A 23,795-nucleotide genomic window follows, 5' to 3' on the forward strand; every position below is an offset into this window, starting at 1 on the left:
CATTGCTGGATCCCCAAGGGTCTCTCCTGGCACCGGTAGTTCTCAGAAACATTTAATGAATGAATGACTCAATAAACCCTCAAAATAAGAAACCCAAGGGTAGTTTCAAGTATAACTAATTGAACTTGAATACTCTTTTATTTGATTCCAGACTTCCTCTTATAAATTGGGCTTTTGTCGTACTTGACATTTTAATTATGTAGAATTAGAATAAGAAGGAGAATGTTAAATAACTACTGGACTAATAAGAAGGAGAATGTTAAATAACTATTGGACTATCTCCATTGGATTTGCTCAGATCATGCAGTTTTCCTCTTTAATTAAAAAAAGAGAAGAAAAAGTACTTCTAATCCTGCCATTGGTCTAACCATGCATAGCCATTCTGGGTTGGGAAGGGACAAATGTGTCTGAGGACCAGAGATGAGAGATTCAAAGGATGAGGTTCTCAATATTGTGCTCAGGGAACTGCTGGTTTCAGAATTGCCTGAGAATGCTGCAAAAAGTGATGGTTCCTGGGCCCCACTACAGTCCTGCAGAGGCAGAGCCTCTGACAAGAGCTCTTAGGAAATGCCCATTTTCCCACAAATTTCCCATGTCATTCTCACAGAAATCTTAGAGAGATTTCCAGGGGTCAAGCATCATCAAAATGAATATGACTGAGACCCAGAAGATTAGTGAGGGACGGGAGGCAGGACAAGGGTGGAACTGGGGATGAGGTCAGCCCAGCCCAGAGGGCAGGGAGGAAGGTGGCTGCTGACCAACAGGGGACAAGAGGCCCCACTCATGCGAGGTCTCCTCTCCCAGCCCGGATTCCACAGCCTAATGTGGGATTGCAAAAGCAAACTGATGATCTGGATGCCTAGAATGGAAGGTGACTTAATCCAGGGCTTCCCTTGACTGCAGTGGACAGAGAGAGCCAGAAGGGGTAGCAGACCCCCGTGAGGCCCTGTTGGGGGGTGGGGGGGGCAGGCAATGGGGAGCTAAGGGTTCAGGTGTCCTTTGGCTCGAGGATGGGAGAACAGGCACTGGAAGCAAAGTCAAGCCCCCACTTTCACGGAGGGCTCAGTCTAACTGGGCGCGGCCCTCTAAATCGTGGAGTCTGTGAGCTGTAGCCAGCCGCGAGTCCTGGGTAGGCTGCCTCACCTTTCTGGAGCCTCAGTTTTCTCAAGTGCAAATGGGAGTAACAGTAATAATTGTCAATTGCTGAGCACTAACTATGAGCCAGGAATTCTGCTCATGATCATCAACCTTCCTTAACCTTCACAAGGCCTTATGAGGTAGCTTCTATTACTATCCCCAATTTTCAGATAAGGAAGATGAGGCACCAAGAGGCTAAGACACTAGCTCAGAGTTACAGAACTGGTAACTAGTAGACTCTGAGTCCAGAGTCTATTATCTCAGGCATCAAGCTCTGCAGGGAGGAGATGGGGAGAAAGCTCACGACTGATCCTGTGTCCACTGCAGGCTGCAGTGAGCTGGAGAGGCTGCAGGGCTGAGTTGCATCGCTGTCCAGAAGCCTGAGCTCGAGAACATCATAGATCAAGAATGAGGGGTAGGGGTCAGTTAGCCTGAGTTTCCAATTCTCTGTCACTTTCTAGCCATGTGAATTAACCTCCCTGAGCCTTGGTGCCCTCATCGTGACATGGGGACATAAGCTGTTCTTGTCCCACAGGGATGGGTGACGGTCAAGTGGGATAGAGCATTGAGCTCTTAGCCCAAGACATGGCACTAGTGAAATAAACACCCCTTATTATTGCTTTGGAAACAGCATAATCCTGGAAAGAGCTTAGTTGCCCTCCTGTGGAAGCTCTCCAGGTTGTCAAAATAAGGGCCCTTTCTTCCCGATGGGGTTATTTCTGTGCATCATGCAGTGGGCTGTCTTTCCCTTGACTTAAGTGCCAAACTCCTATAAATGCAGTCAAAGGTCAGAGTTTAAATCATAATCTCAATTCACTTGGGAACTTCTAGTTAAAGCAACCCTATGACAAATGCCATATGTCATTTTTAAATTACCCTTTTTTACCAAATAAAGAGAACAATTATGTAATTCTGTGATTCTTACTTTCCACAAGTTGGGTTTGTTAAAAGGAAGGTGTACTCACACCCGACACGTGCCACTCTGCATAACTGGTATATTTGCAAACTGCCCCCACCGGTAGTCCAGCATGGACCAAGACAAGAGGCCACCCAGACCCTGGCTGGGTTTCACTCAGTCCTGGTGGCAGAGAACACATGTTCTCTCTCTCTCTCTCTCTCTGTATCTTTTTCTCTCTTAGTGGCTCAAAGTATAATCTCTTCAGTAGGGTTCTGCGGTTGCCTAGTTCAGAGCCCTCCTTTACATGAGCCAATCAGAGAACCAAAGAACTGTGCGCAGTAGCTGAATGTCTTATCAATTTTAACTTTGAATTTAGAGAAAACTGGTGCTAAAGTGCATAGCACCTGCTTGTACAGATGGCAAGAGGACCTTTTTCTCTGAGAGGTGGGTGACAGTGGCACCAAGCAGGTAGAAGTTAGATCAGCTTTAGGAACGTGGTGACAGTTAATGAAAGAGGCAGTGAGGGATGAAAGGAATCTGAACGGTGCGGGGCAGAGCTGGGCAGGGTCTGGACAAAGGTTAGGCTGCTTGGAGAGAAGTAAACAAAGGGCGGACTGAGAGTTCTCGGGTTCCTCTCCAAACAGCCCAGGAGCCAGAAGGGGCAGGCACAATCCTAGGGTCCAACTTCCTGCTCAAACTGCCAAGAATGGTAAAAGAATCTAAAGTTCAGCAGAGGCAGACATAAGGCTTAGGTCCAAGGCAGCTTTGCAAACTCAAATGCCCACGGGTTCAGGCAGGTATCCTACCAGGGCAAGATAAGACACCAGGGAGAGGGGAGACAGGACCGGCCTGGGGAGAGGCTTCTTAGCACCAGCTAGGTGCTGCCATGTAGGAACATGGGGCTGGTGCAAAACCCTAGTATTCAAAAGAGGTCAGCTTTTATGTGCACTTTCTCAGTTTTTAGAACAGTGAGTGCTTAAGTCAAAATTTGAGTTGTATGTCAAATTCCATTTGTGGCAACACATCAGGTGGAGCAGATAAACCTTCAGGATGGAAGAGAGAAAGACTTCAGGACAGGGACTCAATTTGGGCATACAATTGGGAGTTTGCTCCAAGTGGGAAAGTCGGAACTTCTCCCCATCCCCCAGGGCCCTACCTTCAGCTCCAGGTCTGTGTATATCTGCGGCCTCAGCAGGCTGAGGAGGTAGGATGCCCGGGAGAACTTAAACCCTGAAACCAAAGCGGATGAAATCCGTCACCAGGGGTCACCCGTGGTCCCACCCTCCACCCCAAAGCCCCTCGGGGCTCACCTGGGACGATCTCCTCGGTGACAGCTGCACCCCCAACCACGTGGCGCCTCTCAAAGACCACTGTGCTCACCCCGAGTCTCTGCAGGTACGCCGCCTGGAGGGGTGCACAGCCCTCGCTTCACCCCTCCGGGACACCCGGGATCCCGCGTGGCTGGCCCGAAGGCTCAGGGCTCTCACTACAGGGCCAGCAGGCTGCTCCTGCCTCCGGGAAGGCCATTTCCCTTGCTTCCACCCTACTCCCCTGGCATTCCCACCTTTCCCAGACTCTTCTAAGATCTGCCCCTCCACTCCCTGCTGAAGGTGACTTTCCCTCCCTAAGCAGCCTGGCGCCTCTGAACTCGTGTACATCGTGCAGGCCTGGCCTAGGAAGGCGTCTCCTCACGGGGAGCAAGCCCCACTCCTCACACCGCACCAGCAAGCGGCCACCACACCAGGTTGGACCTGCGAATGCTGAGCCAGGCCGCCGCAGTTAATTCCTCTCCATCCCTGCTGGCGCAGCCTCAATGCCTAGTCCCTTCAGCCTCGGTTTCCTCCTGTACAAAATGAGGCTAATGTACCCACTTCGTCTGCTCCCAGGGCTGCTGGGCGGGTTAACCAAGCTGGAATCCAAAAGGGCCTGCAAACGGCCCCGGGCACATGGGAAGTGCCCAAAGGCTACGATTTGGGGGGACAAATGCTGCAGGAGTTTTTATGAATTTTCTTAGCACTTAGTGGAAAATCAATAAATATTGAATTGAACTAGTTGTGACTCTCAGACCCGGAGTGCTGATCTTCCCATCACCATCACATCACCAGTGTGATAACAGGAACGCTGTGATCAGAGGCCAGGATATTTTAAAAGTCGGCTTGGCAGCTGCTGTGTGCCAGAGGCTGTGTGGGCATCACCTACCCACCCAGCCCAGAGGTAGGCACTGTCATTCTCCCCATTTCACAGATGAGGAGACCGAGGCTCAGCAAGGTTACCTGTTTGCTTTGGGCTCCCAGAGCTGCAGAGAAGAGGCGCTGCAGGCTGACCCCAGGCTCTATGCACCCAACTATAGCACAATGCAAAGGAGAAAAGGGCAGCCCTGACGCTGGGAGGCAGGCCTGGCACTCAGGGCTCTACACTGTTACCCTCCGACTAGACACACGGGCCTCACAGAGCACCCACCTCAGACAGGGGGCCTCTGAGGCTGTGAGAAAGCGAGACAGGAGCCCACGTCATAATTTCACTCAAGCACCAACAAAAGCAGAGTCAGCCTGAAGCTCACAAAGGGCCGGGCAACCCCGATTTCAGCTGAAAGGAGTGACTGCTGCCCCACCAATTGCAGGGATCCTCGCGCTAATGCTCCCCATGCCACAGATAAGATGTACTCACACGCCCAGCCGCAGCCTTGCCCTGCTTTCAGACGGCATCAGTCCACTTCCACAGAGCCTCCCCTCAACCCCCCGCCAAAGCCCCAATCCCCCAGCAGGCTCTTTCCAGCACCCTCTCACTGTGACAGTCCCCCACGCTCCAGGACGTGTTCTCCCTCAGCAAGGAGCAGGAGACCCAACTCGTTTAAGCACAGGTGTGTCCCTGCAGGTGTCTGGGTCAAGGGCACGGACACAGCCTTCCTGAGGCTGGAAACTTCCAATCATAAGAGCCACCATTAGCGCGAGGTTTTATGTGCCAAGTCCTTGAAGCCAATTATCTACAACCTTCAAAACAGCTCTGGGAGGGCGGGTGTGATAATTCTCATTTTACTGAGGCTCAGAGATACTAAGTGACTTGTTTTAACCTTTACAGATAGAAAGTGGCAGAGCTGGGAGATGAACCCGTGTTTACGTTAATATAAACCAAGGTTTTAAATTCCTGCTTGGTTGAGTCAAATAACTTTCCCTATAAAATCTTCAAGTAAAATTGATAGGTCAGGTAAAGCACTAAGTTTAATGTAAGTCCCTTGGCAAGCCCCTATTGCTTTCTCAGGCCCTCCTATATGGATATGCTCAAGCTGCCCCTGCATGGGGAAGATGCCCCGAATTTGTTCGTGGCACTGAATACCCTCTAGCACATGCGATGGCTTCCCAGGACTGCATGGACTCAGGTCTGTGAAGCACAGATGTGGGGTAGCTGTGGGCAGGCTCAGCTTGGGAACTCAAAGCCAGCCTTGTTTGGGGGGGTGGGGCAGGGCCCTTGCCTCCTCTGCTGGCCTGGGGCTCTTCATTGTCCCCAGGGGACACTCTAGTCCACGAGGCTGCCCTGTACTCCAGAGGTCTCTATACACCAGGACCACGAGCCTGTCACCTGGTCCCTAGACTCCACCATGTCTCCCAGGCTTGCAACTTCCACATTTTCCCACCTGTCATCATTTTACTTCTCAAAGCTCCCAGGAGCTCCCAGAGGCCAGGGTGGGTCATCATGCTCAAGAAGGAAGAAGGTGAGGATAGGCCCCGAAGCCAGAAATCCTCCTAATCTGGCTGCAGATGTGCATTTCCCTAGTCCCCTCTGCAGGGGGCAGCGTGCGGAATGCTGCCTTCTTCCCTGGAGTTGTGGTTCTCCCGCCTGCTTCCTCACACCCCTCCCTCAGGAAGCTGAGAGCCACTTGCCCAGGGGCAGGGAAGGAGTGCAGAGGTACTCACAGCTACCAGCCCGTTGTGTCCTGTGGGGAGACAGGAAAAGGGGAGAAAGGCAGCACTGGTCAGTGGGCAGCCACATCCCTTAAGGAGCACAGCTACCCATCCTGTCCCTAAGCCCTTGGGGACCCTGGAGAAGCAGGGGAGCCTTGGGTGACATCCCTTCCAGGCCCACACAAGCAGCATTAAGATGCTGGAACAGAAGGCAGCTCCACACCACCAAACACCTAGTTTGTGAGGAACCAGAAAACCCTGATTCTTGCCCTGGCTTGAAAAGTCCCCTCATCCTGGCCTGGTCAGTGGCTCCATGTGGGGCAAGGAGAAAGCCATGGTCACCAGGCAAAGCTGAGCCCACAATGCCCTGCACTGCCAGCTTCCACTGCTTGGGAATGAACAAGCGGGTGTCTGGGGGAAGGGGCATCACAGCTACTGGGCAGTGCAGGGAAGGTGGAGGGTGGCGGGTGTCCCTCTGTGTGGGCAGCCAGGGGTGCTTGACAATTAAGCATCCAGAGGACCACAGGGCATGCAGGCCTGCTCCAGACATGGTCTTGCCCAAGTGTGGTTCGCCCTGGCACAGCAGGGCACAAGGAAGCTTAATTCACAGGATTTTCCTTTGGCCAGTCCCCCACTTACAAAAATGAAGATGGACAGGTCAAGATGCAGTCATTAAACACACACAGCTTCAACGTGAGCTTGAGTTGCTAGGTGTGCTTCTGGGGTGCTCGCGGTTGGGTGAATTTCTCGCTCTTGCATCTCAGCGTTTTCTCTAAGAACCTTCCGAGGGCTACCCTGGGGCTGGAGGGTCCCAGGCTTGAGGCTGAGTTCACTGGTTGGTGAGTGGCTCTCCAGCCCGGATCTGCTTCCGAATCACCTGACAAAGAATTCCTGGAGCCCTGCCCTGGAGGTTCTGATGCAGGAGGCTGGAGGCCGGGACCTGAAATCTGATTTCACACAAGCCCCCAGGTCATTCTGATGCAGATGGGCTCCAAGGCACACGCTGAGGAGGCAGGCCCTGGGGTGGAGCCCACCTCCTTTTCTTACTCTTAGGAGAAAGTGCAGCTGCAGGGCAGAATTCCAGCTGGGCAGAAAACAGGCCCCTTTTCAGGGGGCAGGGGGCAGGTCATGCGTGACCCTTGGCACGTCACTCTGAGTCTTAAAGATGTCAGCTGATACCCATGTTCTCTGAGCATCAAGCTGAACCCAGTACTGACGCAGATAAAAAACTCAGCTGTTGACTTGACAAACATCCAGACAGAGGAGAGCAGCAGTGACCCACCTGATGGATAGCTTCATGGCTGAACTGATTTTGTCTTAAATTTTCTTTCTAGAGACTCCTAGAAGGCTAGAGATCATCTAGCCAACTTATCCATTAAAGGACTCTCTAAACCTGAGTTTTTGAAACCTCTTTAACCATGATTCACAGGAAGAAATGCATTTTATGTTGTGACTTGGCACATACCCCACCTATAAATGTATTTCACAGAAACAAATGTTTCATGGACCAACATTAACCCTTACCATGTGATAAGCACACTGATACTTTCTATTTGATTAGATCTCATTTTAAAAAGCTGTTGGTTGATATGCTATTTTTATGGTACTTTCGGAAATTTTTATGTGTTTTTTTTTTAAGGGGCAGTTGAGTGGATTGCAACCTGCAGTTTAAAGAGCACTGCTCTTAAAAGCACACAACAAATTTAAGACAGACAGTCGTGGGCTCAAAACTGATTTCTGTTATTTTCTCCAGTACGGTCCTTGGTGAGTCATCTTAACCCCCAGAAGCCTTAAACTTCCTCATATGTAAAAAGGAGAGGAAGCTGCGGACCTCATGGGGTGGCAAGGAGGAGAGCTAATAGCATATGTAAAGCTACTGACCCTTAGCAAGCCTGCAATAAATGGTAGCTATTTGTCTTTTAATTGGTGCTGATTATAAATCTTGGAAAACTAATTAAGTCTTCCAGGCAACTGGGTCCAGCTTAATCATCAAGCATAAATCCACAGATGTACAAACAGACCTCAAAGGACTGAGGTTGCGGACCCAACAGCCAAGGACCCTTCTCCCCAAATCATTCCTTCACCTCATCTCTGGCTGATCTCTCCCGAGCCTTCTCTCATCTCCCCTCTCCCCTTGAAGGGGTCTTAAGCTGCAGAATTGGCTAATCCCCGGGTCTGACTCCAGGGCCCATAGGCAGTTCTTCGAGGAGGCCCCTGGAGACGAGCTCTCCAAGGCGTGGGCAGCTGTCGCCTGCACCAGGGGCACCCACAGCCCTGGTCGGACCTGTTCGTTCTCGGCAGTGACCGCTGACGCACAGAACCTTAATTGCCAAGGACAGGGCTCAGGAATGGACATTTTAATAAGCTCCTCACCCCATTCTTAGGCACATTCAGTCAAATGGCTCTATCAGGGTCCTCTTCAAGCTGGGTCCCAGGTACAGGTGTGACTTCAGGAGCTAGACTAAGCCCCATCTCAGAAGATGCTGCTCTGTTCCTCACTCAGGTCCAAAGTGCCCTTAAAACAGGCTTTACATTATCTTCTATTTGCCAAGCTGCTCGAAGCGGGTAGCATGAAAAGCGTTAGCTTTTACAGTGGGAATCTACTAGCTTACAAGATCACAGTGCCGAGGCTGTGACTTGTTCAATTCAAGAGACCATCAAGATGATACGTTCTTCCTGAAGGCTGGCAGCTGGCAATTCTGGGCTCCTGTTATGTGGCAAAGTGGGACATGGTGGGACTCTCCCTTCTCTTCCAGGTTTCATCACTTCCAGCTCTGGCTTGCATGGCTTTCTCTTTCTGTCTGCATTCCATCCTCTTATAAAAGACTCCAGGCAGTGAGAGGATTAAGACTACTCTGAAGGAGGTGGGTCACATTTTAAGATCCTACTCACCACAAGATCCTCCTTTCAATGGGCCCACACCCACAAGAATAGATTAACTTTAAGAACATACTTTTCTGGGGTACACAGTTTCAAACCATTACCTGCTACGTACAGCAATTAAAGAAACGTCATGTCAAGGAAAAGCGCACAGGCTGAGACTCACTGACACTGGTGGGTGATTTGACAAAGTTGCTGATGCTGGTAGGTCAACCCTCTCCGGCTAGGAGATGGCAAGGCAATCTCCACCAGGGCCAGAGAAAGGCTCCCACTTTCTGAGGCTCCATTCAGTGGGGTGCTGAAGTTGGCTCCCAGTAGCTCATGAGCACCGATGGTTAAACTCCCAGGAATTTTGTGAGCTGGTTCTTCAACACAGCCATCATTAAAAACTGAGTTATATAAACTCACCATTAAATAGGTTATATGTAAAACAAAGGTAAGAAATACTAAAAATTCATTGCTTCATCATTGTTTTACTACAGTTATGCTCTTTAGGATATTTACATCTCTGTATCTATATATAATGATGTGCTAGTATCTTTCTCTCTCCCAACTCCACATTCAGTGACCTCGCTGGTAACTTGAAAAAATGCCATGGCGGGAGAGTTTATGAGCACTGAAATCAAACACTAGAAATCAGGGCTTGGTTTCTGTTCTGCTGACTGTTATATTTAAGAAAGTGAAGGAAAAATGTAAATAACACCGATTAGACTTAAGGGTGTGCTGTCTATAGTTATCATGTTGTTGAGAGTACACAAAAAAATGAGGAAATAATCTTCCAAATTAGAATATTGTTTGAAAAATATTACCCAATTAAACAATATGGTTCATGTCATTGAAGGAGTGAAGTTTAGACACAAAGCTTCATTGTTTCACTTTCTCCCAGCTCTTGAAGGTAAATAAAAGTATCAAACAACATTCCTTTTAGACTACCTTCCTTCCTCAACTGCAGCCACAGGTTGTCTACTCAAAATCAAAATCAAGAAAGCATTTGATGAGAATCAGTTGGCTATGGGAAATTTAAATAGAGTATTATATATTTCAGTTGTAAATTCTGTGCTACACATCTTTTCTTTTTGTTTTGCAATGTTTTTCCTTGCTATGCATCTTTTATGTCAGTATGTGCAATTCATGTATGTGTGTGTAAATACATGTACACATTTTTTCTCTAGAGAGATGACTGTTGAACATTTACTACTGATCTGAGTATATTACAAAAATGAAGAAATGTTAAAACAGAGATGCAACATTAAAGCTGTATGAGTGTCTTTTCTCAGGCCTGTCGTCCCTCTGTGTGGCCCCACAAGTTGAAGCATGGGCCCTTTGTGTGAATGGGCGCCCCGAATGAAGGCTGCCTGGTCCCCGCCCTGCAGGCTCACCTGACCAGCCAGAACGTGGCGCTTGGCAGTCGGGGGTCAGCAGCGTGCAGCACGGTCATGGTGGAACCCTCAATGCCCCCGTGGTGAAAGGAAAATGGGTGCCGCCCTCTGCAGACATGCAGTGGGGTCCCGGTACTCATTTTTATTTTCTCCTAATTCCTGTATGAATGGTAGGGGATGATTCCAGTTTCCTTTGAGGATGGGTGACTTCAGTGGTGAGGTGGTGGCAACCAGACCTCAGGGCACTTGGGGTGGCTGGATTTCTGCCTATCGTTCCAGGATGCTTTCTTTCCAACCCTTATGTACCACGTGCTTTTCATGAATGTGGTGGGAACTAGCTAACTTCATAAGAGTACATAGAAACCTCCGAGCTCGGCTAGTCCTCCCTTCCCATACTAGATGCAACGACCCAAGACCGGAGAGGGTAAGGGTTGTCCAAAATCACACAGCAAGACGATGGCAGAGGCAGCACAAAACGTTGGGTAACTGACTCCAAGAATGGGGCTTCCTACAACAGCACCTGTTTTCTCACCCAAACACACAGGCAGGTTTTGCCTGGAGGTAGAAGCGGTGGTGGAGCTTTGAGAAGGGGCCCTCCCAGGCCTTCCCCCACCCTCAGTCCTGGCTCAGCCCCTTTTACCTGCTCCTATCACCACTGCGTCATACTCAGGCTTCAGGCGTCCCTGAGCTTCAGAATGAACTCCTCTCCAAGCTAAGCAGGGAGAGGTAAGCAGGGCCCTGCTGACACCTCTGCCTCCAGCAGCCATTTCTGCCCCAGTCTGAGCAGCACACGGCCAGGAATGTGCAAGAGGAGGGGCAGGGAGAAGGCAGGAAGAGAGGAGGAGCCCAGCTGCCCCATTTGGCTGTGGGCCCTGCCTAGACAACCGGAAACCGTGAGGTCCCTGCTCCCCGTGGGCTCTGCACCCAGCCGAGGCACTCAGAGGCAGCTCTTCAACTGGCAGAGGTCAGTGCTGCCTCCAGGACTCAGGAAAACACTCACTGAGTTCAACAGATGAGGGCGCCTGAGGCCTGGAGAGGAGAGTGGAGCCAGAACAGGGTCCAGGAGGTTTCCCTCCCAAGACCTTCTGTCCCCTGTGTTTTCCTTCTCATTGAGAAACGGAAACATCTGGGCTATGTTGGGATGGGGGTTCTAAGAATTAGAAGGAATGGAACCTTGCCTAGGCTCACCTCCCGTCCTTCCAGCCCTGTAGGGTGGCGAGTCTGACCCGGGCCTAAGTGGACTGTCCTTGGCACGGGGAGCCCGCTGGCCCCAGGCCTTGGTTGCACTGGGGCTTCAGTGAAACCACAAGAGCCACGTGTGTCTTTGGGCCCACAGAGAAGCTGCCTGTTCTCTCCTAAATGCTTAAAACAGCATCCACTTAACTGGCTGCTGCAGAATCTTGCAAGGACTTGGGAGCAAGTTCACTAGCTGCAATTCTCCGGGCTCACCTTTTTCTTCTGAGGGCCTGGGCATTTCTGTCTTTTGGCCCCTTTCCCATTTTCCAAGAATTCTCGAGGATTAAAGACCACATCTGTAAATATCCTCAGCTAATACACTTTCTTACTTTTGGCCTGTCTTGAGTTAGGAGCCCCTTTGTTCTCTGCCCTAATGTTAGGAGACCATTCTCTTCATAGGAAAAGAAGCACCCTGGGAGTTAAGGATTTCTGTTTGCTCTGTCACCTCTGCCAGTGTTATGGAGTCCTGCTTCCAGAAACGAATCTCAAAATCAGAATATGTGGAAAAGATGGTATTAAGAGGGCTTCCCGCGGCTCTCTTTACCCTCAGCTCAGACACCCCTCTGTGACCTATGAATGAGGTTTACACTATGCGCGAATCTGCTAAAATTGGACTCAGGACATTTACCCTGTGTTACTAATGCTGACACATCAGTGGGGTGCCACATCCTGCAGCTGTTAAGAATGAAGGGAAAACATTAGGTGAGGAAAGTAGATGTTTAAAACAGAGGTGGGCTTACGATGATTACTTTTTTCCTTTGTGCCCTTCTGTAGTTTTTACAGTCAATATTGGTCTCTTGAAATACCATCCATAAAGTCATGTTACTAAGGAGAAGAATGGGCCCGGTCCTCCCTTAGCCTGCTCCTCGGTGCTACCCTCTAAGGGTTTTAACCAAGGGTGTGGTGCTACCTCCTTGGCAGTTCTGTGCCTCCCGAGGCTGTTCCCTTGAAGGACTAGTAAACAGTCTTTACACGAATTCCAGCTCAAGAGTTAAGACACAGGAAGGCCTGGCACCCCAAGAAAACACATGCTGGCTGTCATATATGCATCCATGTGCTCCTCTGCTGTGGCGGAGGTTATGTTCACCACACACTCTCCAGCTCAGCACTGACCAGCCTCTAGGCCTGAGAGGAGCAGCTGGCTCCCACGAAACCCTCCCGTTTCCCAGTGCTCCCTTCCTGATGGCCTCTTGTCCCTGTGTCCAGTTCTAGGGTAGGAACTTTGGGTTAGAAGAGAGCGGCAAGCCCCCTGGGCCAGTGGTTCGCAAGGTTGTGAAGTTTTAAAAACCCGAGAGCCTGGGCTCCAGGGCAGAGCTAGGGGAGCCGCATGTCTGGGGTGAGCCCAGGGCATCGAGCATGAGGCACAGCCCTAAGGCAGAACCAAGAGTTTAGCAAGGGCTTACCCACCAGCTAAGGGGTTCATAAGCGTGGGCTTGTGGGGACTGGAATGCCAAAAACCAACATTTACTAAGCACCAGACAGGCGCCCCATAACCCGCATAACCACTCTGTGAGGTCGGCGTTATCACTTTAAGTGTGGGAAACAGAAGAGCCATAGAGAGGAAGTGACAGAACTGGAATTCAAACCCAGTCAGCGAAACCCCTTTTAATTGAGAGGGAAATCACTTCCTGAGGGAGCTCTTTTTCTACTCAGCAGAAAGAAGGGAGAGTGTGTTCAGGCTGGGGATAATGAGAGAGTTTTTTTTTTTTTTGGTATGCTGTATGGTGGGAGCATATCTCATTATTTTTTCCATGCGAGTACTGGTAATTGCAGCACCATTTGTTGAATTTTTGTGTTTTTTGGGGGAGTGCATGGACTGGGAATTGAACCCGGGTCTCCTGCATGGCAGGCACGAATTCTACCACTGAACTACCCTTGTACCCCCAAACCGAGAGAGTTTTATGGAGATAAATAGGAACTTCTGGCCTCCCTCTTCCTCCAGAGGGAAGGACTTGGAGGTGTGCTCGTCACCCTCCATGAGGGTGGTCTAGGTCAGTTTCTTGTCCCTGCCTTAGGGTGGCAGCTGTAGGAAGCAGGAAGCTCCTGCCATGAGGAATGTTTGCAAGCATGGGGTTCTGGGGGACCCTGACTCCTGGGGACATGGGTGCACAATGCACCAGGCCAGCCCGCCCTGTCCTAGAGCAAGGGGACGTGGGAGGCCTCCCACAGGCGCTGGGCCAGCTCCCCCGCCTGCTGCACCACCAGGGCTGCGGGGATGACCGACAGGTGGAGGGTCAGCAGCTCGTAGCACTTGACGGCTTCGGCCGGGTGGCTCTTGCTGTAGTAGCGCAGGCGCTTCCTGGGAGAAGACAGGGAGGACAGAGTTCAGGAGCAAGGCCGCTGCGCCCTCCCCACGCTGGGGCCCTCACCCGACACCACGTGGCATTGCAATGCCTGTGCCCATGCTCATCTCCTTGGGCCCGACGAGCCGCCTCCCACCCCTGTGAGCCCTCTCAGCCCCAAGCCACTGTCTGTCCTCTGGGTTTTTATTCCTCAGGCTGGGTCTGCTGAAGGCAGCAGTGTCCTAGCTGGGGGAGGCCACTGAGCTGGTAGGGAAAATGCCGCCAAGACCGTGTGAACAGAGAGACTGGCAGAAGCTCAGAGTGTGCTTCCAACGTGCTTCCTCTCTCACAGGGGCGGCCAGGCTGCGAGGAGCTTCTCACGTGTGCTTCTAGCTTCCTGGGCTGGGGCGCTCCTGATGGGGGGAGCTGCTCTCTGAAAGGGGGAGCTGGCACTTGCCACCCAACCTTAGCCGTACCACCTCCCCCAGCTGCTTTGGGGACCAGCATCACCTGTAATAGTCTCCTCCCAGCATGCTGATGGGGGCTGAGTCATCGGAAAGGATGGGCACCTCGACTATCTGAAGTTTGTAGCCCTAAGGAAGGAGAAAAGGGGTTGGAGAGCGGGAGGGCAGTGGGGTTAGTAGGTGAAAACTGGGGTGGAGTGAGATGTACCAGCTCAACCCTGTTAGGTGTGCTTGGGAAAACGGGGGGACTTTGATTTCTCATCCGTAAAGTGGGGTAACAAGCATCTTGTGAATATAGGAGGTAAGTATGTAAAGTTTTGAGCACAGCGTCTGGCAAGTGTCCTGCGGGGCATCATCAGAGGCCCACGCCTCTGCTCTGAAAGAAGGAGGTGGGAACAGGCGCTGAGATCTGCTGAGCACCTCCTGTGGGTCCCACGCGGCCACCTAACCTTCACCTCGGCTCTCCCGTGCCCCACTGTGGCTGAGATGGGCTCGGCAGTATAAAGTGACCTGAGGCTGTGGGAGGTGTGAACAGCAGCAAACGTGGGCACCCCCCATGGCACCAGTTCATTCATTGCCTCATGGGGCCGACCAAGCACACACAGTCCTGCCTCTTCCTAGAAGTGAAGGAAAAGGACAAAGGAACTTGCCAGCATTTCGGTCATCAACACTGGGCACAGCGCCCGCCCCTGACTCCCAAAGACTGACGGGAAGGAAGAAAAGCTCATTTGGAGGCCTGGAGCCTCTGCTGCTCATCTGCTTCCTGGTGCCTGGGGCGCTGCCTAAACCTTAACTGGATGGACAGATGGATGGACGGGCCAGCAGACGGATTGCACTACCTCTCCACAGTATTGTGAGGATAAAAGATATGGAAAAATACTCTTGTATAACTTTAATGTACTACACACATGGGGCAGAGATGAGAAAACTGACGCGTCAAGCCAGAAAAGAGACAGGGACACTCACTAACATTACAGGAGCTGTTGTGAGGATCAAACGAGGGAACAGCAGAGACACGCCAACAACGGCACAGCAGCAGGGGAGGCTGGGCGGGTGCCCTTAGGGTACAGCGAAGGAGGGCAGGGGGCTTGCTGCCACAAGCAGAGGGCGAGGCATCAGCAGGGGAGAGGACAGGAGTAGGGGACTGGGGAGTGTGAGGGATAGAAGCAGTGAACGGTCCTTAGCAAGCTGGAATGACAACCAAGGTGAAAACAAGCGAAACAGAAAGGCAGGAGAGGGAGAGCGGCGAGAGGACACAGAAGGTTTCGAGGGACAAGGACAGGGCCAGGAGACCAGAGGCCTGGGCCATACTGCAGCTTCACCCTGGCAGGCCGGCTCGCTGCCCTGACACTCGGAATAGCCACCTACAGTGGGCTGAACCTCAGACATGGAGCCCGTGACAGTGAAGCTCAAATGGAGACACATGCGGCTTGAGCGGCTTCTCTCACGGGCCGGGGGTGGGGTGGGGCTGATCTGTCCCCGTTTACCCGACGTTGTCTTGAACAACGTTTGTTTTTCTCAGATAGTCAGGGGGAGGGAACCCCAGGAAAAGCTAAATGACCCAGGTAAGAATGGGTCCTGTGAGTTCTGGGTCCCACCCAGCAGTGCTTACCTGGCTGCCAGGGATAAGAACAGATGAAGAGATGGACAGACTGAGCACAATTCAGAAGAAAGGAATCCAAGAGTTACACGAAAGGAGAGCATCTCAGGACTGTCCCGGCCCAGGGACCTGGCCGCACCCACCATCTCGTTCTCGAACCACAGGAAGTAGGAGCAGTGGAAGTCCCCCTCCCGGAACAGCAGCGTGGTGTAGCCCTTCTGGAGGTATCTGCGTGCCAGCCGGATCAGAGACCAGACCTGGGGGAGGAGAGGCACTCACCGCCAGCCCCACGCCGGGGGCGCCTTGCCCCACTGCAGGGCCGCGCCCGCCCCTGACTCCCGAAGACTGACGGGAAGGAAGAAAAGCTCATTTGGAGGCCTGAAGCCTCTGCTGCTCATCTGTTTCCCGGTGCCTGGGGTGCTGCCTAAACCTTAACTGGATGGACAGACAGATGGACAGGCCAGCAGACGGATGGGACTACCTCTCCACAGTATTGTGAGGATAAAAGATATGGAAAAATACTTTTGTATAACTTTAATGTACTACACACATGAGCCAGAGATGAGAAAACTGATGCGTCAAGCCAGAAAAGAGACAGGGACACTCACTAACATTATAGGAGCTGCAGGTGTGACCACCTGGAAACCTCTCCTGCTGTCTAGGGCCATCTTTTCCCCTTCGGGGCTGGTCCCTTCCCAGGGAGGTGATGGTGACGTGACACACAGATCACGCTGATCCGGTGTGTCCTCCGCTTCAAGGGTGGTGCCAGGGCACACAGCGACCAGGGGAGGTGGCGCTTTGGATGGCCTCTGTGACCTCCTCCCACCTAACGCAGGGACCTCCTGACGCTGCCTGCCACTCTCCCCCATCTCCCAGGGTGGGGAGAGGCCTGCTGGGGCTCTCACTGAAAAGCTGAGTGGAAAGATAAATGATTCACTCTAAACCTGATCACAATGTAGCATTTAATTAAATCTGAACTCAAAGATATGTGGCTTTACTATCCTTTTCAAGAAAGTAATTTGACAACCTGCATCAATAACCTTAAAAATCTTCCCTGTCTGACTTAGGAATTCCATTTCTGGGACCCCACATTGAGGAAACGAGCAGAGATGAGGACAAAGCTGGACGCACAAAGACGTGTGCTGCAGAATTATTCCTCACGGTGAAAGCCTGGAACTATCTAAATGCCCAACATCGGGGAAACGGTTAAGTAAATTGTTACATTCACATGATGGACTATTATAAGCTGTTAAAAATTTATGTTTATATAGAATTAATGACCTGAGGAAATGCATCTGATATGATGTGAAATGAAAATGCGGTAAACACAAGTGCACAGAGAGAATGATCTCAGCACAGAGAACAGCGTGCAGGCAAACAGTGGAAAAGAGCTGTGCCAAGCTGATGGCACTGACGCCCACGGGCAGGGAGGCGGATGGAGACGACGATGGCATCAGTAACTGCTCGATGAAGCACGGCTATATCACAGGCGACATGCTCTGCTAAGCATCATCTCACGTAATCTTCACAGTAATTCTATGATGTAAATAGTGCCATTACTCCCTTTTAGAGATGAGGAAGCTGAAACTTAGAGCAAGTAATACTCAAGACTCCATGGCTAAAGAGGGCTGGCTTCAAACACAGGCCTGCCAACACATGTCTTATTTTAACCATTATGCCACATGGTACACTTTATTTGAAAAAAAATTACATATAGTTTTTTTAGAAAGTGGCAAAGGCAGCACCCCCCTCACCAATTCAAAATACTAAGTGACTATAAAAGAACCTCAAGAGAAGGCCTCCTTACCAAAAACCACTTAGTTTTAAACTCCGCTACCCAAATCAACATAACGTTATATTTCTTCTTTCTGTTTCAGTTAATTCAACAACTATTTATGGAGCATTCATTTCCGCCAGGTACTGTGTAAGGTGGGTGCTGGCCGTTTCCTCCCGGGTATCGCTGCTCAGACCACTCTGCTAGTCCCAGACGTGTTATCAAAACTACCCAGGAAGGTTTGCACCAACATCCATGGGGCCCGCTCGGCCTGTGCCACCTGAAAAGGTGCTGCTCCTAAGGACACGCGAGGCATGTGAAGACAGAAGAGTGCAGGACGCGGTAATGTGGGCACGCGACCTGAGCGGCAGGAGAGTCCAGAGGACAGCTGGCCCAGCTCTTCCTGGGCAGGATTTGGGCCTGAGCACGTCCTATCTGGCAGGTAGGGAAGAGTGCCCGGTGGGTAGAGTTTACCTTAGTTTTGATGAAGGCAGCCAGGGGCCCCTTGCCCAACTCTGATGAAGCCGTTTTACTGATGGTCAGGGAAGGAGCCACCATCTGTCCGGCTGTGCGGTCCACGTAGATGAAATGCACCAGGCCTGGGAAACTGTCTAGGTAGGTGAAGGTCTGAGTTAAGGAGTGTATAATGCCAGGAGGCAGGGCAGGCACTGTTGTCAGCTTGGGCTGTCAGCTCTGCTGAGCGGAGAAGTCTCGGGGGGGTCCGAGACTGCCCCCACCTCCTCCTCATGGGTTCCCATTTCACCCAGCCTCCCAGGATCCCCACGCCTCTCTCTGCCCCCCAGCTTCCCGGCCTTGAGCAATTCTCAGACTCAAGCACAATAGATCCTTGACATTTGCACATTTAACATGGGCAGTTCTCGACCATACAGGTATAGGCCATGTTCCTATTTTATCATTTTCATTAGGGATGAATTTAAACTGTTCACACGGTGAGGCTGGAGAGGACAGTGGCTGAGCTAAGGAGGGAGCGCAGCCGACCGCCCAGCCTCCACACCTCCCCACGACACAGTTCATCTCTCCCCCCAGCTAGAGGGGTGGAAGGGCTCCATGTGAGAGGGAACACACACGCATGGAAGGGCAGTGCTGATGGCTAAGAGGTCCTCTGACAACCCTTCACCTGTTCCCTGAAGGCCGGAATCTCAGCAGACTTGAGGGCTGACCCTTTAGCCACTTTTTTTTTGGGAGCATAGTCTGGGAATTGAACCTGGGTCTTCCGTAGAAAGGCGAGATTCTACCTCTGAACCACCCGTGAGCACCTTTAGTGATTTTAACAGAGTAAAAGCTGTTTTATTTAAAGGTCACTGGAAAATCAGTATTCAATAAAACTAGTGTTCCAGAACAGAAGGGTCACATAAGTCAGAAACGTCTTTTTTAAACAGGAAGTTCCCACAGGACTTCTCGGAGCCTTGTGGTTCTCCTGAGCACTGCGTGCTCTAAGGAGGGCACACGGCCCTTCAAACCACCCGCCCACCGCACGCCCACCCCTCAGCCGTGCCGAAGACCCGCTACTGCTCTGCCAGTTGGGGCGCACTGACAGGAAGGTCTCCAGGGCTTTTAGGAATTAGCTTTGGGACAGATAGCAGGAATTTCTCACATATCAGCCTTGGAGCGTCCCTAAACACAAGGCGTGTAGGACACCATCTCCTGCCACTTCTCCTCAGAGAAAAGACACTGGGGTGTGGGTTGCATGCTCCCCCAACCCAGTGCAAGGGGCTTTCCTGGGCTGGCCCGGGGGTCAGGATATGACACCAGGGTGAAGTTCCTCCTGCTCTTCACCAGCAGGAAATCCTTCCAGTCTCTCAGCTTTTCTCTGCAGGGGATGGGGGGCACAGGCTGCTGAGACACACACGGCCGGCCCCGCGCCCCCGCGCCCAGCTCTCCGGGTGGCCGCGTCAACTCACTGCAGGCGCTCCTGGGCCTGGGCCAGCAGGTGCTGCGGCAGGCAGGGGCCCCCCCTGCCCGGGGCCGTGGTCAGGAAGCTCCGACAGTAGATGGTGCAAAGCTGCCGCTTCACCTTCCCACACGCCTGGAGGAGCCTGGGCACCGAGGGGAGAGCGTCAGGCAGGGAGGGACCCAGGAGAGCCCCAAGGCCCCTAGGTGGGGGGGGTCCTCCCTGTGGCCACGCCCACTACTGACCCAGCTGGCCAAGTGCAGCACCCGCCCTCCCTGAGCCAGCATCCTGATTTTTTCCAATGCGGTGCCCCATGTATGCGGAATCCCGTCCAGCTGCCTCACTGTATGGAAAAGTGAGGGGAAGTGACCTGCTCAAGGTCACACCAAGTCCGTGCTGAAGCTGGGCTGGAACCCAGCTATTTCAACTGCACAGTGCTGGGTCCTTGCACCCCTGCTTTTCAAGTTCTAATCTCTCTGCTCCCCAATAGGCTGGACTCCACTTTCCCAGGGTCCCTCCTCACTGATGATCTCTTTCCAGAGCATTCTCTCCCTCTTGGTATGGGGGAAATGTGGCCTCTCTGGGAAACAGCCCCTCTGCCCAACCAACTCGCCCCTTTTCCCCAGAGCCCATCACTTACTCCCGGAACGATCCTGGCTCACTTTTGGAGAAGATCTTCGCCTTAAACTCCAGCCAGGTGCTCTGTGAGGAGGACAGGTGACAGGTCAGCTGTGCAGAGGCCCAGGGGAGACCCCTTCCTACATGGGGGTGCTGAGAGGGCCTTAGGCCTTTAGGGGTCTCCAGGTTTAGGCTCAGCACAATCTGCCTTCAAACAGCCTGGCTGGCTTCCCCGCGGCCCCAGCACTCCTCTAACTGCTGCCCACTGCATTCCACTCCCTCGGCAGGTGTTTACTTAAAGAGTCATTTGTGTGAGCCGAGCGCTGGGCTAGGCACTGGGGCTCACGCCTAGGGGCAGACGGCTATGGACAGTACCCTGGCAGAGTGACAGGTGAGGGCGTCAAGGGAGGGTGAGCCCAGGGCAGGGGTGCAGTTGGCCTCTGAGGCACCGCCCGCTACCGAGCTGCCTTCTGACTCCTCAAAGAAAGAGATGGGGTCTGAGGCCGTGTCGCTTGCTCTGCCTCCTCCAAGCATTCTGGGCGTTTCAGATCCAGCCACAATGAAGTCTTAGTTCCTTGAACAGACCCAAGTATGGCCAGATGCAGCCCCCACCCCCACAACCAGGCGACTGACCTCCTGTTTTCCAAATGTGGTTCTAGGGCCCCGTCTAGACAGTGAGCCAGCCCGCTGGGATGTGCCGTTGCCCGCAGCTCATGGCTGCTCCGAGGCTCGGGTCTCATCGCCCCACCTGGCCCCTGGCAACCAGGCCTGAGGGGTGGCCTAGCCTTGCAATTCCGTACATTCTCCACTGCATCCAGGGCTGCTGGCCGTGCTGTCAGGGGAGGGCTCCCAGGGAGGGTCCGTGGCCCAAGGCCCAAAGACTGGATTCAGATTCTGGCTCTAATTCTCACCAGCCCGGTCACTCGGCCAAGTCATGGTCTACCTAAGCCCCAGTTTCCTTGTCCACAAAATGGTATTAGAATCTGTGTTCTGTCAAAGACATGTAAAAATGTTCTGCCAACTTTAAATGCAGAACTAAGGGTTTACTATCATCATTTCTTAAAGGGGAAGACGAAGGCCAGGCATCCTCTCCTCCGCCTGCCTCCTCTCCTCCAAGGCTGGGCACATCTGGAGTCGGGGTCTCACCTGAATCTCCTCTCCCCGTCGATTCTTGACAAACTTGTCCATCCTCTGGCGCAGGTCTCCCACGAGGGGGTGCGACCGCAGGGCACTCCCGGCTTCTGGTCTTTCCTTCAGCTTCTTCTCCAATAGGGAGAACCCGTCCAGCAGCTGGTACAGGACCAGGGCCAGGGGGGCGCTGGGGCTCTAAGGAGGAAAGCACGGGGCGTGCAGTGGGGGACGGCCCAGGCGCTACAGGTGGGTGGGCAGGGGAAGGGGGAGGGATGGGGGTGGGGGTGCGGGGGAGGGGCTCTCCCACCTTGGTCAGGAGCACCATGTTGACGCCAGGCCACAGGGGCAGGCAGTACAGGGTGTGGGGCACCACGGGACAGTAGCTTTCCTTCACATGGGCCTCCAGGAAGATTCTTCTGGGGCTGGAGGCCGCCAGGGACGGAGGAAGCCGCGTTTGGAGGGTGTCTTCGGCTATCTGCAGGGGGAGGAGGAGCTGTCCAGCTGCCCAGAGACTCCACCCACGGCCGCCTACGCACCGGTCTCTTTGTGAACCCTGAAGTAATACTAATTTCCTAGTATTCTCTGTTCGTAAATCCCTGAGCTCAGTTGCCACAACCCTAGCAAGCTGCAGTTCTGCTGTCCGTCTGTTTGTCTGGGACTTGCCAGCCCAGAGTCAGGACCGGATGCCAAGCTGGGGCGGTGGGAAAGGGTGGGTGATAAAGAAGGCGCCAAAAAGGCAGGAAAACCCTGACAGCAGTGGAAAGGGAAAGAAGGTACTTTCTGGCCACACCTTCAACTAGGTGGAGGTATTTAAGGTTAAATAACAGCCTGCAAGTCTCCCCCTTAGAGAGGGCTCCGCGCAGGAAAGTCTTCACAGGAAAAATCAGAAAATTAAGGAAATCGTTAAAGTTGGCACAAAAAACTCCATAAAAGGATTTCACTTCAGTGTTATATACAACCGCAAAAACCAGGAAACAGTGCACCAGTCATCTCTGAGGATTTGCTCAATAAATAATAAATAAGCATTTGACAGACTCCTGTACAGTCAGTAAAAATCACTATTGAAGAATGCTTAATAAATGGGAAAAAAATGTTTAAAGAAGAAAAGTATGATGAGGTACATTATGATCAAAATTTGATGAAATATATATGAATATATTATATATATTTACATAGAGAGATACATATGTGTATAAGTCATAAGAAAAAAGACCAAAGAGAAATACTTGAAAATGTTCATCTGGGGATGGAGTTAAGAGAGATTTTATTCGTTTCCATACTTTTTGTATTTTTCCAATTTTTCTACAATGAGTATCTTTACATACTCACATAAAAAAACACTAAAAATTAAATTGGACTTTCACTGTCAAGAATAGTGAGGAGGGTGGGGACTGATCAGGAGTGGAGGCCAGTGCCTGGGGAGGAAAAGGGGTAAGGTTCCCCCCACCCCAGCTCTGACCCTGGGAGACATGGGTGGGGGTGGGTCACCCTGAAGGCGAAGCCCTTGGGGTCCCCGGTGCTCACAGCAGCATTTCGGATCAGCTAGTGCTCAGGCGGACCCCTCTTTCCCCAGAAGAAACTCACCTGTATCTGGGAAGCATCCGTGGGTGGGGTGCCCCTGTCCAGCCAGTAGGTGTTGCCTGCAGGCCACTGGAAACTGATAACTTAAATAATGTGACAATGTAAATAATGGCTTAAGTGGGCTGTCAGAGGGAGGAGAGTGGAGCACAGAAGGCTGGGCTAGGCCCACACCCTCAGCACCAGGCAGGGGCAAAGGAACAGCACTGCCCCTTCCCAGCCTAGCCCAAGCCGGCAGGTGCAGAGCTAACTGTGCAGTACCTGCCAGGACCAAAGCAGCCCGTGTCTGGGGAAGAGAGGCTTTCCCTAGAGCCAGCCGCTGGGAATCAAACTCCTGAGGCTATAACCTCCAAAAAGGAAGGGGTGGGGAGGGGCCGACATTTTTCTCAGCACTCCCCTCTTTTCTCATGGTCCTATTCCTTCAGGCTTCTCCCTCCCTTTCACAGTGCCTCCTCGGTAGGAGACAGCAGACAGTCTATATTTCCCCATTCATTTATTCATTCACTCATTCACTCAGCAGACTTTTACTGAGCACCTGCCCTGTGCGAGCCATCCAACTACATTTCCTTCCTAGTGAGCTCATAAAGCCTACTGGGCCCACTACATATTTGAAATACTATATATTTGTAATAACACTGCTCTCTCTCATATTTCTTTGCAATACCCATCATTTATAACCATGTTTCTCTGGGGAAATGTGTTCTTAAGAGTCAGACACCTGATTTACAAATGGACGAATGTAATTCAAGCCATTTGTAAGCTGTGAGTTTTGTGCACTGTGGAATGAATGGCATTATTTACAGCTCTGAGGGAGAAAACTAACCACTGAGAGGGGCCTGGAGGAAGATGTGACGATGAGGGAAGACAGCGGTCAGAAGAGGAGAAAGGAACTTTGGAGAGTACCCAAAAGCAGTGCTTCTCAGCATGTTTCTGGCTTATGGAGTACTTAGAGAGGCTGAGGAAAGCTAGGGACCGTGGCCCCAGAAAAATGTCCAAGCATATACGAG

At 51.9% G+C, this 23,795-nt stretch overlaps 2 protein-coding genes across 8 annotated transcripts in view; both read right to left on the reverse strand.

Moving 5' to 3' along the window:
- The window catches only part of PYROXD2 (pyridine nucleotide-disulphide oxidoreductase domain 2), a 28,723-nt gene extending 15,830 nt beyond the window's left edge, over positions 1-12,893 (reverse strand). The window contains exons 1-4 of the mRNA XM_077125702.1: positions 10,834-12,893; positions 5,947-5,966; positions 3,346-3,439; positions 3,192-3,265 (exon numbers count right to left, since the gene is read on the reverse strand). Coding sequence (XP_076981817.1) covers positions 3,192-3,265; positions 3,346-3,439; positions 5,947-5,966; positions 10,834-10,960 — 315 coding nt within the window. The 5' untranslated portion in view covers positions 10,961-12,893. The remainder of the gene's footprint in view (positions 1-3,191; positions 3,266-3,345; positions 3,440-5,946; positions 5,967-10,833) is intronic.
- A 125-nt stretch (positions 12,894-13,018) lies between these two features.
- Positions 13,019-23,795, reverse strand: part of HPS1 (HPS1 biogenesis of lysosomal organelles complex 3 subunit 1) — a 28,472-nt gene continuing 17,695 nt past the window's right edge. For 6 of the 7 annotated variants that reach the window (XM_077125698.1, XM_077125696.1, XM_077125697.1 and 3 more), the window contains 10 exons: positions 22,795-22,874; positions 21,518-21,685; positions 21,226-21,405; positions 20,102-20,163; positions 19,472-19,606; positions 19,315-19,380; positions 18,024-18,168; positions 15,919-16,032; positions 14,222-14,304; positions 13,019-13,728 (listed from right to left, as the gene is read on the reverse strand). In XM_077125698.1, the coding sequence (XP_076981813.1) occupies positions 13,566-13,728; positions 14,222-14,304; positions 15,919-16,032; positions 18,024-18,168; positions 19,315-19,380; positions 19,472-19,606; positions 20,102-20,163; positions 21,226-21,405; positions 21,518-21,685; positions 22,795-22,874 (1,196 nt within the window). In that variant the 3' untranslated portion in view covers positions 13,019-13,565. Of the gene's footprint in view, positions 13,729-14,221; positions 14,305-15,787; positions 16,033-18,023; positions 18,169-19,314; positions 19,381-19,471; positions 19,607-20,101; positions 20,164-21,225; positions 21,406-21,517; positions 21,686-22,794; positions 22,875-23,795 lie in introns of all 7 variants that reach the window. The other variant, XR_013161672.1, reaches the window with a different exon arrangement.

The sequence above is a fragment of the Tamandua tetradactyla genome, chromosome 13, assembly GCF_023851605.1.
Source record: "Tamandua tetradactyla isolate mTamTet1 chromosome 13, mTamTet1.pri, whole genome shotgun sequence".
Taxonomy (NCBI): domain Eukaryota; kingdom Metazoa; phylum Chordata; class Mammalia; order Pilosa; family Myrmecophagidae; genus Tamandua; species Tamandua tetradactyla.